We start from the raw sequence: 14908 nt of genomic DNA, 5'->3' as shown, positions 1-14908 counted from the left end.
ATCGGGTTTCAACTATACCATGAAAGCCCTAGTGGTCTAATGGTTAGAACATCTGCATTTCAAGCAGAAGGTCCGGGTTCGAGGTGACCTTTTCTCATTCTCACAGATTTCTTCATCTTTATCGTTTCAAATTAATTAAATTTCAGTATATCACTGGGCGGTTTAGAATTTATTCTGTGCCAGTGATGTTTATATAATAAAGTAAAAGTTACATAAATATCTTCTTTTTTTTTAAAGTATAAAAATATATTAAAACTTACCATTCTGTGCTCTGCCATCTTCTAGTAGTATTATAATTCATTGTTCAACTTCAACATACCTATTATTCCATAGTATCCTTTACTACACACTGCATCAAATGTTGCTATTGTTATGGCCTCAGTGTCTAGGCCTTACTTCATTTTCAACATATCTCCTAGTTGGTATATGAATACCACACACTTCATTGAATAGGTGAGTTGCACCCTCTGCAGTAGACAGAACTTCAGGCTAACATAATAATAAATGTTCTAGCCTAGCCAGAAATAATGGCACCAACAAACATTGTTGGTAATGACTTCAAAATACAGTACATGTCTCCTGCAGTGAGCCTACATTGAACAATTGAACAGGTGTTGTATCAAGACAGTGGACACTATACACTGTAGGCTTCAATAGGTTGTTACTTCTTCAGTAACCAAACTGTACTGACTAGCACCTAACACAGTTGAATGTTAACCAAGAAATTCTACACCTGCATATTTATGCAAATGAGTCAGTGAATGATCAAACAATTGCAATGTTCATGAGTTGAATTAGGAGCATCTTTCCATCACCTAGTATAATATAATTTACCACACACTTTATTTAATAGATCTTTCAACAACAAAAATATTGAATAATAATTCTTAAACTTTTTTTTGCCTTATAAGGTAACACTTTTATTGAGTATATAATACACAATTTACATGCCCTATAGAGGGCACTATACAGGGAAAAAATATTATTTAAAAAAAGAAACAAATAACATTAAAGAAACGATGAATTTTTTAAAAAATTAATAAGATATTTAGTTGCAGTAGTAAATAATAGAAAAGTGAAATCTACATGGTATAATCAATTATCAGATAATAATTAATATAAACAAACTGTTTTGTTAGCTATATAAACCAGATCACACAAATTATGGGAAAACAAGTGAAAAGTCAAAAGACACAAAAATCTACTTGACGTGAAGTCACTATAGCATTAGACCACTTGTAATTAAATGTGGTTGAACGGTAGAGCATCTGCATATCAATTAGAAATCCTTGGTTCAAATCTTATTTTTTCATTATTACAGCATTTGTGCTTATTTAATATATTATGTTTAAAATGTTAAATTTTCCAAATTATTTATCTACCCTATCTCTATTTTATATATCTTTGCCCTAATCACCTGGTTGTGCTTTTAATATACTTTTTTTGTGCTTGTCAACTCTGCCATTTTTGTCTACCTTTCAAGACTCTGCCCATTTAATTTACTGTTTTTTTTATCATCGCTTATTTACTCTCTATTGAGATCCAGTGAAAATTACGCACAATATTTTATGTGAAGTTGAAATTTGACTACATTATGGTAGGATGAAGGAGGCACATTGTAAATGTAAGACATAACTGACATATGTCCTCCCCCCCCCCCCCTCTAATGGAATTTAAATAATATATACATAATAAACTAAATATTATTAAACTGGTGTATAATAATTGTGTATGCATCATATACAAGTTCAATAAGGATATAAAAATACACTGTTACAATGTTAAAACATTTACACTATTTACATATTTGTTATAAATGCCCTTTTAAACACATTCATATCTATATATTATAATACACATTTTTATTGTATTCTTTGTATAATTTAACCGGTCATTACAATAAAAAAAAAAAAAATGCTTCCAATACTAGCCCAGATAATGACATTTTTCTTTGCATTTCTGATTGGTTCATTAATCAAAATTTTCCTCAACACAATTTAATGTTTGCTTACTATGATCTATATCATTTACATAAAATATTAATTCCAACATGGAGTTTTCTTCCAACAACATTTAGTACTGCTAAACATAAAATAAAGCATTATAAATACTGTTAATGAATCAATATTTTCTTCTATATATATTTTCATAGATAAACTTTCAGCAACACCAAATGGAAGTTTACAATTTAAAGCTCTGTCTACACTATAAAACTTTATATGACAAACAAATGCGATGGGCCCATATATGGACATGATGATAGTGTAGACAGAGCTTAAGTAATACTCATTACATAAAAATTAGAGTGTAATAGCAGACAACCTCTATTAAGGAGACCCATTCGGGAACAAACAAAGTATCCCCTAAATGGGGTTAGGCTTAGTGTCAAACATACATTGCCACTTATTCCTTTCACTGGGAAGAGACCCTTGATTTGATTTGATTTGATTTATTCAATATCGGCTCATTACAATTACAACAGAATACATAAAAATATATGATGAAACAAAAAGCCAGGATTGTCACAAGCGAACCCAATCACTGTTTAAAGACTTTCCTTTAACACAAAATAAAATATAATATAAATATAAAATAAATGACGAGAAAAAATTAAATAATAAAAATCTAAGACATAATGTAAAAAAATACAGCAGGGGTGTCCTCTAAATATGGGTGTCCCAATGGATGTCCCGAAGAAGGGTTTAATATATACAGTAGTTCTTTATATTTTTCACATCTCACTGTTTGACTTCATATTTTTCATACAATATTTATTTATATTTTAGTAAAACAATATATTTAGTAAAATGTGTTTAATTTTATATATGGCTATCACTACAGGATTTTTTTGGAAAGACCAGAAATACATTTACATGGATTAGTGAAAACAATATAAGTTTCGCATTAAATCAAATTCTATAACAATCTTAGAACCCTTTCATTGTACAGTAGGCACAAATAATGTTAGCAGTATGTTTGGTAAAAAATGTAAGGCACTGTTATACATGCTGTAAAATAAGTATGACATTTTCATAATTACTATACTTCCATAAAGCACCTATTGTAAATATTATATTTTAGATAAAAGTTAATTATAATTTTGTAAATTCTCAAAAGGTTAGTTTAAAAAAAAAATCATCAATAATATTAAATTGTGAAATGATTTTAAAATAAATGTAAGTTACATAAGCCTTTATGTAATTATTAAAATTCATTTCAATCTTCACAAATGGAAATAAATAGAAATATGTATTTCAGCATAATTATGAAAAACAATGTTGGCTGGCTATTTCGGACTTTTACCGGATTTCTTGTCGACTGAAGAATGACCATTCGTGTTTGTGGAAGAATTACTTGCCTGGGTCTAAAAACAAGGGAAAAAACAATATGAATTATTCTGTTTAGCTTGATATTTTAAATGTTTGACAAAATTTCCAGGCGAAATGCAATAAACAGTTTGGGAAGACAATTGGACAGTTAGAATCAAGTCAGGGAGTATGTTTCCATACGTGTTTCATCAGAGTAATAATACATATATGTATGTACAGCGCTTGGAGGTTTTACAACATTATGCGCTTTATATATCCAGGATATTATTATAAACTGCAAATGTAAAGAAATAACCTGTGTGTTGCAGCCTAACTGGGCTGAAATGCGCAACAGGTTTGGACGACACATAACTCCAGAAACAACAGCTTTCGTCCTCCATAAGAGTCCCTTTGTGTCAACTTTTGTCGCCAAATGTTTAGTTGTTATTGTAAGTGCTTATTGGGAAAGGCTTTGACCACCAGAGCGAATGGTCAAGGGGAAGATTTATTCTATCTGCCAAAGTTAGTGGTAAAGGGAAGACTTACTCTATCTACTAAAGCTAGTGGTCAAATGGGAAGACTTATTCTATCTACCAAAGCCAATGGTCAAGGGGAAGATATTCTATCTACCAAGGCTAATGGTAAAGGGAAGACTTATTCTATCTACTAAAGCTAGTGGTCAAGAGGAAGACTTATTCTATCCACCAGAACGAATGGTCAAGGGGAAGATTTATTCTATCTGCCAAAGTTAGTGGTAAATGGGAGAAATATTCTATCTACTAAAACTACTGTTTACATACCTGCGTGGTTACAGGTACCAGTTGTATTTGCTGACCACTATTGTGATTTGTGGGAGGTGCCATAGCTGCTAACTGTACACCTGTAGAATAAAAGACATGTACAATAATTAATCAAATTAATTAAACATTATAAGAACCACAGAGTGAGTTGGCCAAGAACTACATCACTACAGCAACAACACCTGTTTTTTATTCGCTCAGGTAATTTGGTAAATTTAACCAAGGCAATCTAACAACAGAACACTGAAGTTGCCTTGCCAAAATAGGAACTCATAACAGTCCTTCGATCTTATGTCTGGCAGCGACAAATACCAACAATACTGTACTATGTACATATTCTCTGCGGTGCACGATTCCAGTTAAGGGATGTGTTGCAGCCACAGATAAATCCCTTGATATCCGGAGCTCAGCATTCTGTTGCCTTTATTTAACAATCACAATCAAAGAATTAAACAAGATAATTAAACAGAAAGTTAATGTTACCTTGTTGATTTGTGACTGGCAATGCATGATTTAGCAGTATACCTTCTGGTAAGGCATTAACTTGGCCTGGAGTGGCATACACTAAACCCTGCGACGTTTGATACATAACTGGTCCTGAAACTGTTGACGAAATTGAACTGCTTGTCGCTATTTGGGGGAAAAAATAGCATTAAAAATTATTGATACTTGACGGACAAAAATATATGATTGACCTTTGACATTAGGCATATCGTGGTAACCACTGATGATAATAGAAAATATTAGTAGATGATTTTTACTTAAAAAAAAAAAAAATCAGCAATCTGTCTATTGCGTTATTTATTGTAGAAAGTTACGAAAATAAAACTTTTGTAATGGAAGTGACATCCCTATACATAATGGAACATTCTACCATCCATATGATTGTAATCACTTTTTTTTCTTTGAGTTACAAGAATAGACCAAAAACTTACAATTACCATTTTGTGGCATTTGTACAGCAACTGCACCGGATTGGCTACTTTGCTGACCTGCAGTTGTGACCTGTGGAACTGATATAGCTGTCACATATTGTCCACTACTTGATGTTGCTGTTGACGTTTGTGGTAATCTACAAGCAAATGAAAATTAATAATGTAATGTTATACTGAGAAATATAGTAGACACTCTTCAGAGTACACCTCTATTAAAGGGATACTTTCCCATGAAACAATTTGCAATGCATTTTAACACTACACCCAACCCTACTTTGGAAACACCCCTAAAGGAGACACTTTGTTGTATACATTGGTTTTACTGTAGTAATACTACTGTAATAATACAGGCTTCACCCATGACAAACTCTCGTTCAAGTGAGAACTCCTCATTTTTGCAAGCACACCTACCTATAAATGGCTTGCTGCTGACCCTGTTGCTGAAGAGCAGTCAACTGGATTGTACCTGCTGAGACAAAAGGTAAAGAAAGAAAACTATCATTATAAAAAAAATGTATAATTATATCAAACTCTACATTAATTAAAATTTATTTTTTATTTTGATACACAAAACAGTGAATTTTTTGGCTCATTTGTAGTCTCATAATATCACAGGAGGTACTACAGTACATATATCAAGTCACCCTCCCATGTATCAATTTATCAAAAGTTGTTTGTTAACTAATGGAGAAAATGCATTTTCCCAACACATATATCACCCTCGCTTGTTTGTCTATGTCTAAATTATGGAATTCTCTACCAAATAACATAAAATCAGAACTCCATAATATGTCTTTGGCAACTTTTAAATCTTCACTATAGAAATCATGTATTAACCTTTTTGCCTTCACAATTGTAAATAGTTTTATATCTGTTTTCTTTCTTTTTGTTTTTCTTTTATATTTTATTTTTGTTGTAAATATGTTTACTGAACCACTTTGGAAATCAGTACATTTGTATTGAAAGTGTATTTCAGTTTAAAGAAAGAACAAATAAATAAATAAATATGCTTTCATACAAGTTCACTATAGGCATAGTGTACAGCATGGCTGCGCTTGGTCAATCGCATTCCCAACCCTATAAACAGTACTAATGAACAGTGCTAATTCAATCCAATAGTGCTTAGGTAAAGGTATATTGTCCCCTGAAAATTAAATTTTTTAAAACATTTTTTTGTTGTTGAATACGCCATTTTATTGACACATTTTGTCTTTTTATATAAGTGAAATCAATAAAAAAAAATTTCTACAGAACTTTATTAAAACTGCAAAATGCCCTATTCAAACTTTGATTTTTTTAATCTTCATTTTTCATGTTTTTGGGGCACAATAGATCTGCAATGTTTGGCTATATGTGGCATATTGTTTGAACTAAATTAAATATCCATTATATTAATTATTATATAAATCATATCAAAGTGTTGTTCATAATATTTTGTTATATCTTCAATGTTGATAATCTTTACCAAATAAGGAATGAATTGATGTTATGATGAGTACGATGAGGCACTTGTGGCTGTCAGATAAGATCTGTACATTTCTCAAAATCACATTATTATGTAATATTAAAATGAAATTAATAAACCATTACAGTTTTGATTGTCCACATGTCATCAATAATATCTAGAATAGATTTAGAGAGATTCCAAAACTGGTCAACAAAATAGTTAAAATATCAATAATGATAGTATTTATATTATACATTTTAATTTGACCAATTGGCATCTGACCTACTGTACCTGTTACGCCAACATTTTGGACTTTATTTTTATTTAATTTATGTACAGTATTAAACTTCCAGAGCTACTTCGAAAACTACACTCTGAATACAGAGAATTTTCCAAAACCGGATATTTCTTACAGTCTAAAAGGTTGCAAAATGCTTTCAGAATACCAAACATTTTAGATGTGTCTGGTTGAAGATAAATAAAATATAAGAAAGAAAAAAAATACCTGGCTGAAGAATGGTAGTAAATGCTTGAGGTGGGAGTTGGATTGGCATTGCTCCAGATTGACTTGCTTGACCGGCTGGTTTATAGTGTGTCATTGGGTATGTATGTCCAGTTCCTGCAATACCTGTACAGTAAATAAAATTGAACACAATTTCAATATATACAGTACTGTATAGGGTTAGTATAGTATAGTGGTGAGGTGGGTGGGGTAATAATGAGTAGGAGGAGGAGGAGGAATGATGTGAGGGAAATGGAGTGAAGCTATGTGGTGTTTATATGAAGAAGGAATGGGTACAAAGATATCAAACTAACTGTACTAGGGATTCAGCTGTACCATACAATAAACATGATCATGTTGTAAGTTAATACTCATAAGCAATTATGACATGTGAACAACTGCTCATGAGTAGTTTTATCAAAATTACTTTCCTTCAGACTTAATTTAACTACTTCATTGAATAAAATTACTAACACTAGTATTAAATATAAAAGTGTTATTGAAATATACCTTGACTGAGGGAAGACGAGGCGTCAGCTCCAGCACCTGCGATGTTCGCTACCGTAAACATTGGTTGTTTAGCATCAACCTACAAAAATAATATTGAAAAGAACAATGAACTACAGTATTATACAAAGTTATTAATAAATTACAAAAACTGGGGAGGGGGTGGCTGGGTGGACGGTTCATAGAGATAGAGATCATAGCAAAAGTTAGTAAATAGGCCTACGGTAATTCACACACCTTTTTGTCCAATTTTACACCTAGCCAGCAGAAAAATTACTTTCATCAACTAGACTAGGCCTACATTTATATTTCAGTTACTTGCGTTTGTAGTGCACTTTCCCCCTTTGAAGAACAAATGAACACCCTGTAAAAATCCTGGCTACAGGCTTGACAAATTCAGGTTTATTTTCAGATTGTAGTTAAGTTTAAATTTTATTTTTTCATTTAGGCCCACACATCTGGTATTACACCGGTGTCCCAGTGATATTGGGAGATTAATATGTCATTCTATTTATTTATTTATTCTATTCAGATTTTAACACTACTTCGCTTTTAGTGCCTCATCCTTCATAATGTATGTACAGTAAAATAACTGTTGATCCTATAGATACAACATGCACATAGTAAAGAAATTCATACACTATTCAAAAAGACAGTGGGATCTTAGTAGCTACAGCAGGTGCTGCACTGTGGCTACAGAAGACCCGAATGCACTGTACGCATTTAATCATAGGCACTATCATGACAGGTATTAACTACTGTAAACAGTCATTCTAGCTGTTGGCTATGTGTAAAATAATTACAGGGTGGATAACCTTTAAAACAAAGCACTATGCATTGAAACAATAATCATTAATGTGCAATAAACATGTGATAGAAGTGAATGAAATTCCACTCATTCATTTACCTTTCACAACTTCCTTCCTCCTTAACCTCATTTTGTATAGTTTATGCACTATACTTTCACAAGTACAGAAACCAACATAGATAGAATTTAGAAACAACCAGTATTATTAATATTAGCTAATGTACAGTAAGTCATTCTCTCCTAATACCAAATATGTCTTGATTTCTGGAAAGCCTGGTACAATATTCAGAATGTGTTTTAGTGGTAAAAATGTGTAGGTCTTTAAGGTTCTCAAGGAAAGTCTAGTTTTAAGCGATTTTTTGGTTTTTAGAGATTCCGGTATTGGCAAAGTCGACTGTATTTAGGTTTCAATCAGTTTTGGTCCCAAAATATTCATAATATAAGTTGTACAGTACACACATTTCAAATTCAACTCTTGATAATATGAAAACTATAGTAAATGATATTACTTTTATGAATTGTTTAAAGAACTTTCCTATTGTTTATTGACAAAAATAACTTTGGGGTTTTTTGTGGTTATATATATTTGGGGAATGTACAGTATATAAATTCATTTTTGTTTGTTTTTAAAAACGGTTCAGCTTAAAAGGATTGAACATTGCAACAAAAAAAACATTTCATTTCATGTACCTTCATCAGAAAGGAACAAATACACTGGTTAACCAAAATGATATAAACAAGACATACAGTACTGTTATCAAATATAGAAAAAACACTGAATTAAAAAGACAAACTGTTTAATATTAAAACAGTCTAGTCATAATGAAGTAAATTTTTACCTACAGTATTTAATATTTAAAACATTAAACAACCTCACACATGGCATTAAAATAGCCTGATGTGTTATCAACAAGAATAGAACAATTTTCCAGATTGTTTTAAACCTCAATATAAAAGAAGAACAATTATATTGAACTTTTCAGTTAAGTTCACAGAAAGTAGTCTGAAAAAGTTTCAGTCAGCAGGAGGCAAACAAATCTGGAGTTTGTTTATAGAGCTTGCCAATAATCCACCAAGATACTGCAGCACACGTGCCAGGCATCAAGCCATCTATTAATCACAAAGCAACAAGACTATTTTAGACATACCATCACCAAATATGGAAATCCAAATTTGGGGCTTGTGCACTTATATGAGATGATTGGTAATATGATGCGTCCAATCAGCATCCATGTGTCATTGCATGTCAAAACCGTTTAATAATTATGGAAACAATGGACTGAAAATAGTTCACACTTTAGAAAAGTAATTTTAATTTAAAACATTATCGTGCATGTTTGTTACATGATTTCCAGTTTTTAAATAACTTATTCAATTAATTACTGAAAAAGTAGGACACTCTACAAATATGTATGCAAATTCTACTTAATAATTTCGATTTTTAAACTACTGTAACTATTTCAATATATTTGCTTATAATTATGATCATGATTTCAATTCTTACTTATTGGTATTAGTTGGTAATGAAAAATATTGCAGAACATTAAACCATAGTGAATTAAGTTGTAATTGACAAAATTTGAATCTAAAAAATATCAAACTATTTTAAAATTTAATTTTGTTTATATTAAATAACTTTAAATAATCAAAAATTATGTTTCAAAATGAGTTATAATATTAATAAATTTGTATTTATCATTTCACTTATTTGTTCGACAAAAATGTTTGAGGCGTCTGAAGACTCATTGAAGCTCTATACTGTAGCTCGCAAAAAAAAAAAAATTGAATAAAGACGATGTTGAAAACCTATCAGCAAAACCAATTCATACCATTGGCCGGAACTGAACATGTGATTGGGACGATGACAGACAACTTAAAACATTTTTGTCGTGAAAGACAGACTCTCTAGCCTACCACAGAACATCCTAGCCATTCCAAATATGCCTTGACATAATGATGTCACATTAGTGACGTCAAACAACCGACTGCACAGCCCATAGTTGATGAAAGCACTTCCAAACACGGAACGCGCTTAATATAGAACATTACGAATGTATATTTTTAGCAACTGGTATATGACATCACTTTACACAATCAGAAAGTGAGGTACAGTAGGCGGTAACGAAGATGCATAAAGTACTGTAGTTCCAGTCTATTTTTAATTAACTTTACTAGCAGAAGAAAAACACTGTATACTGTACAATATACAGCAATACAGTAGGTAGTAATACTGTACAAAAAGAAATTTGCTGAATTTGCAAAAACCACAAAATGTACTGTAGATCAACATAAAGTATCCAAACTTTTTTCCTTTTATCTGCTATATTAGAAATCTCATTTCACTAATGAGTAAACATTTAATTTAAAAAAGCCCTCAAAACACATCTATTTCCTAAAGAAGTAACTCATTGTTGGGTGTGCTGATGTAAAGCGCTTTGATCATTTTATACTAATTTGGAAAAGCGCTATATAAATAAAACAATAATAATAATAATAATAAAATAAAAATAAAAACTTTTTTTCTTCGTGTTTTGTTTATTCTATATATTATTGGGTATTTTTAAAAGTGTGGGTTTGGTATTATTTCTATTAATTTGTTTATTAAGATTTAATAGACGAGCAAAGCTTTTAAATCCTTAATTCTCATCCAACAAGAAATTATTTTTAGACAACCTAATTGTTCATTAAATTAATTAACATTCCATAATCTAGGAGCTTTACAGTGTACTAGCAACAAGCAATATGACCTTTAACCCATACCATAATTGGACAATACCATAAAAGGAAGCTGAGGCAAAGATGAAAGTCCTTGGATGCGTCAGTAGTTGGCAACATGCTGTAAACTAATATGGTTGCAATACCACCATATTTGGGCATATCTAAACTAAATTTGGTATATCTGCTAAATTAGGAAGCATTACTTTATCAATGAAACAAAACAAGCTCAAATGAAACGGAAAATGAAAGTTGTTGCATTGTTTTTACAAATTAACTATGACATTTTTAAAGATTTACATATAATTATCGATATTGTTGTTTGAAAATTAAATAGTTATATAAAAAAAAGACATTTTTTTTTAATGATTCAGAACAAAAAGCTTAAATTGTTGAGTCAGTTGATTTCTCTTCCGTAAAATCAATCAATTTCCGATCTTTTTCTCCATTTGCTTATAAAAAACTTAATACACTCTATCAAAATCTTAAGTAAGAACTAACAAATGTTTAATAACGCTCAGATTAAAAATTTTTTGGCCAATATCCACAATTTATGTACTTCAAATGTGAAACAAATTTCAACAATGTCTCTGTCTACACTATAAAATGTTATGTGACAAAAAATGTGATGTGCCCATATGGGCATGCTGATGTCATATTTGAACATATCACTACCATATTTGGGCACATCACATTTTTTTGTCACATAAAGTTTGATAGTGCAGACAGATTTAAGCTCTGTCTACACTACAGTATGTAGCCTGTATCAAAATAGTTTGACAAAAAAAGTTTATTTGCCCAAATATGGTAGTGATATGTTCAAATACGATAGTGATATGACATCAGCATCACATTTTTTGGTCACATAAAGTTTGATAATGTAAACAGAGCTTAAAGCTATTAATGGAACAAATATTAGTGTTTCTTTTCTATTTAAAAATAATCTCACAACTCGTCACTACCTACTGTACTGATTTTTTAAACAAATTATTGTTGAAAATGCCTGTCAAGTCAGAAGCTATCAAATGCAATGCAAGGGTACAAAGTGGGGATGGGAAGGGGTTTGTAAAATGGGGGGGGGGGAGGTTGTAAAATGGGGCGGGGGGTTTGTACAGTAAGAGGAGGGGAAGTTGGTAGGTAACTTTGTTGGTGTGTAAAAAAAATGTTTTAATTAAGCATTGCAACATTAGAATCTAATTAATTATTAATTATTTTATTTTATTGATTTCTGTATTTTGTTTAATTTAACTATGTCTGTCAATTGATTTAAAATAAAATAAAACAAAAATGCGCAACATTTAATTATTAAAAGAAATGCAAAACATCTACAGTACAGTGCATTTTTTGAATTTGAACATAAAATTAAACATCTAGAAAAACATTACAAATTATTATAAAGTATTGAAAAACAATAATTCAAACATTTAAAAAAGAGCAAATTTTCAGGAGAAGTTAAGAAAACTTAAAATTTAGTTTTTTGTTCATTAAAGTTTTAGTGAAGACCCAAATTCTTATTAAAAATGCAATCTGAAAATAACATTTTCTGAAAATTCGACATCGAGGAACAATCACAAATTTTAGTTAAGCTCAGATGATCTAATTGTGGGATAAGTAACTCTCTATTTCGGATATAACTCTGATACAGACTGTATTACAACGGGGAATGGATATATACCAACTATACAACTATATACTATATTATACAGTATATAGCAATTGTTGGGTATATTGGCTTCGGTTCATTTTCATTAGCAAGTCATTACGTCGTCTCAGAGGTTACTGATTGGTCCTACAGTGTAAGTTGATCCAGGGGTGTTTAAGTGGGAGTGATTATTCTTATCTGGGGAGGTTACAATGATGAATTTGCCCTGTCGAATCTTTGCTTAAAACTGTCAATATCTAATTGTTTTACGATGGGAACGGTTAGGGAGGTCAAATAAACTGTTTACTTTTGGGGTTTAATTATGAACTAAATGGAGTTAAAACATCTGGATAATTTCTCCACTGGACTTTCTGGGCCAAGTTTGTGAACTGAATTGAATTCTAATACTAAGGTTGATTTCTTAATTATAAATGTATATCATTACATTACAATACTGTACTATATTATATAGCAATTGTTGCATTTGAATGCACAGTCAAGCCAACCCGCATTGTAATTCTGATAGACTTCAATTTAATTTTAATATAGAAAAAAGAAAATACATAATATAATATGCAACAAACAAAATGTAATTTTTATCATGATTGAACAAAAAACTGACCTTTATTGCTCCTTCCTCCTCACCGATAGGATAAGTAAGTTCTGTCTCTTCAAACCCGGTAGCACTCATCCTTTGGTTCACGGAGCTATTTTCAACGGGAGGATCGGGTGAATTAAGGCAAGTTTGAATCAAAGCTTTGCCAGCTTCACTTGTTATCATCGGTTGGAGTTTCCGTGTAGCGAAAGTATAGACATGGCCAGTCTCGCTGGCCACCAGTAGCATCACTTGCGTTCCGGTTAGAGTTGATAATTCATAGGCCTGCAAATAAATGAATGCAAATTATATAATTTTACGCAATTTATTTATTTAGTTGTGTCCTTTATCTTATCTTTCTTTAATTTATAAGTCTATTATTATATATTAATTATTAGGCTCTTAATATAACAACTTTAATTATACTAGGCCTAGGCCTAGTAATGTGCCTAAACATACTTAACTAGGCCTAGGCCTACCAGCCACCAGTCAGTACCACATAATTCATAGAATAGACAATGTTGATGGATGGAAAAGAAGTTTTAAACATAATCCTATATAATTAATTAGGCTAATAATATAGGCCTAGGCCTAGGGCCTAGCTAGCTAGGCCTAAAAGCTAGGCCTAAAGTAAAAAGTAAATAAGATTACCTTCTTCATGATCCCTGTTTTACGTTTACTAAATGTAGTGTATCTTCGAAGTTTGTTATCGATAAACTCCATCTTTATCTTAACTCTTCCTTTTGTTTTCTTTTTTGGAGGCTGTCCGTCAGCTAATGACAGCAGAACTTCGCCAGCCCCAACCTCCCGGAGAAGGCTTTCAGTACTGGCGACTGTGGTGCTGTCATCATGCTCACAGTGAATCGAGTGATCACTACCGCTAGAGTCATCCACTTCATCACCGGCTGCGGGTGATCGTTTAGAATTGGGTGAACCAAATATACGGGGAGCAATTGATACAGGCTGAAGATTCTGGTATGGTGACTGATTCATCTTCTATGTCTTCACTGGTTTAGATCTTCTCTTTTTCTATTTTCCCGGGTATCAAGCAAAACAATTTCCTTACAGTCTTCTCAAACGTAAACTGTTCTTTATATGGGCTGGCCGAATAACTAACTTGTGTGACTGCGCCAAAATAATTCTTACAACATTTACAAGTGCAATTTTCTTCTTTGGACAATTTTTTTGTTTTATTGATCGCTAATATGCAAATCTATATTTAATATTCAAATAATATGTATTGTTTTATATAATTTGTTTTAAATAATGTTGTAAAAAGGTTTGCGCTATTTTCGCGTATTGTTATTTTTTACCACAAATGTAATGCGGAAATTGTGTGCAGAAAAAGGAAGTAACGTTTCCAAATATGTCTGCCGGGGTCACCATATATAGGGATGTATATTCCTTGTATGGAAAGGAAAGATACATTTTGTAGAAGGGGGAATTCCCTAATCTCTTTTGCGTTGGATTTCCCTGAGTCGTATTTTTCCAATTCAATTCAATTTTTAACTATTATTGTATGTTCCTACACTGTTATATTTTCATCATTAGGTTAATTGAATAGATAATATATGAATATAAAATGGCCTGGGCCTATTATAAATAGGTCTATATTTAGATTGATTGATTGATTGATTGATTACGTGCCT

General features: G+C 31.5%; 1 protein-coding gene across 3 annotated transcripts; it reads right to left on the bottom strand.

Annotated features, from left to right (window-relative positions):
- Window positions 1-929: 929 nt before the first annotated feature.
- LOC140061174 (serum response factor-like) lies at window positions 930-14356 on the bottom strand. 3 transcript variants are annotated; one of them, XM_072107657.1, is made up of 9 exons: window positions 13911-14356; window positions 13287-13544; window positions 7503-7581; window positions 6996-7118; window positions 5455-5512; window positions 5044-5180; window positions 4592-4738; window positions 4109-4188; window positions 930-3364 (listed from the first exon to the last, which is right to left on the bottom strand). In XM_072107657.1, exons 1-9 carry the CDS (start codon window positions 14250-14252, stop codon window positions 3287-3289), a joined length of 1302 nt encoding a protein of 433 aa, XP_071963758.1. In that variant the 5' UTR covers window positions 14253-14356; the 3' UTR covers window positions 930-3286. The 3 variants fall into 3 exon arrangements, with proteins under 3 accessions (XP_071963758.1, XP_071963760.1, XP_071963759.1); XM_072107659.1 differs by having other exon boundaries at window positions 5050-5180; XM_072107658.1 differs by having other exon boundaries at window positions 5455-5509.
- Between the last annotated feature and the right edge of the window lie 552 nt (window positions 14357-14908).

Source organism: Antedon mediterranea, chromosome 10 (assembly GCF_964355755.1).
Source record: "Antedon mediterranea chromosome 10, ecAntMedi1.1, whole genome shotgun sequence".
Classification (NCBI taxonomy): Eukaryota; Metazoa; Echinodermata; class Crinoidea; order Comatulida; family Antedonidae; genus Antedon; species Antedon mediterranea.
This window is presented reverse-complemented; position numbering and strand designations above follow the sequence as displayed.

Bases quoted from the DNA above. Each gene is read 5' to 3' on its own strand.
- LOC140061174 (XM_072107657.1), bottom strand. From the start codon at position 14,252: ATGAATCAGTCACCATACCAGAATCTTCAGCCTGTATCAATTGCTCCC. The intron at 7,582-13,286 runs GTCAGTTTTTTG...TTATTTTTGTAG, and splicing joins AGGAGGAAGGAGCAATAAAG to GTTGATGCTAAACAACCAAT. The intron at 3,365-4,108 runs GTATGTAAACAG...CCTTGTTTTTAG, and splicing joins TGGTACCTGTAACCACGCAG to ACCCAGGCAAGTAATTCTTC.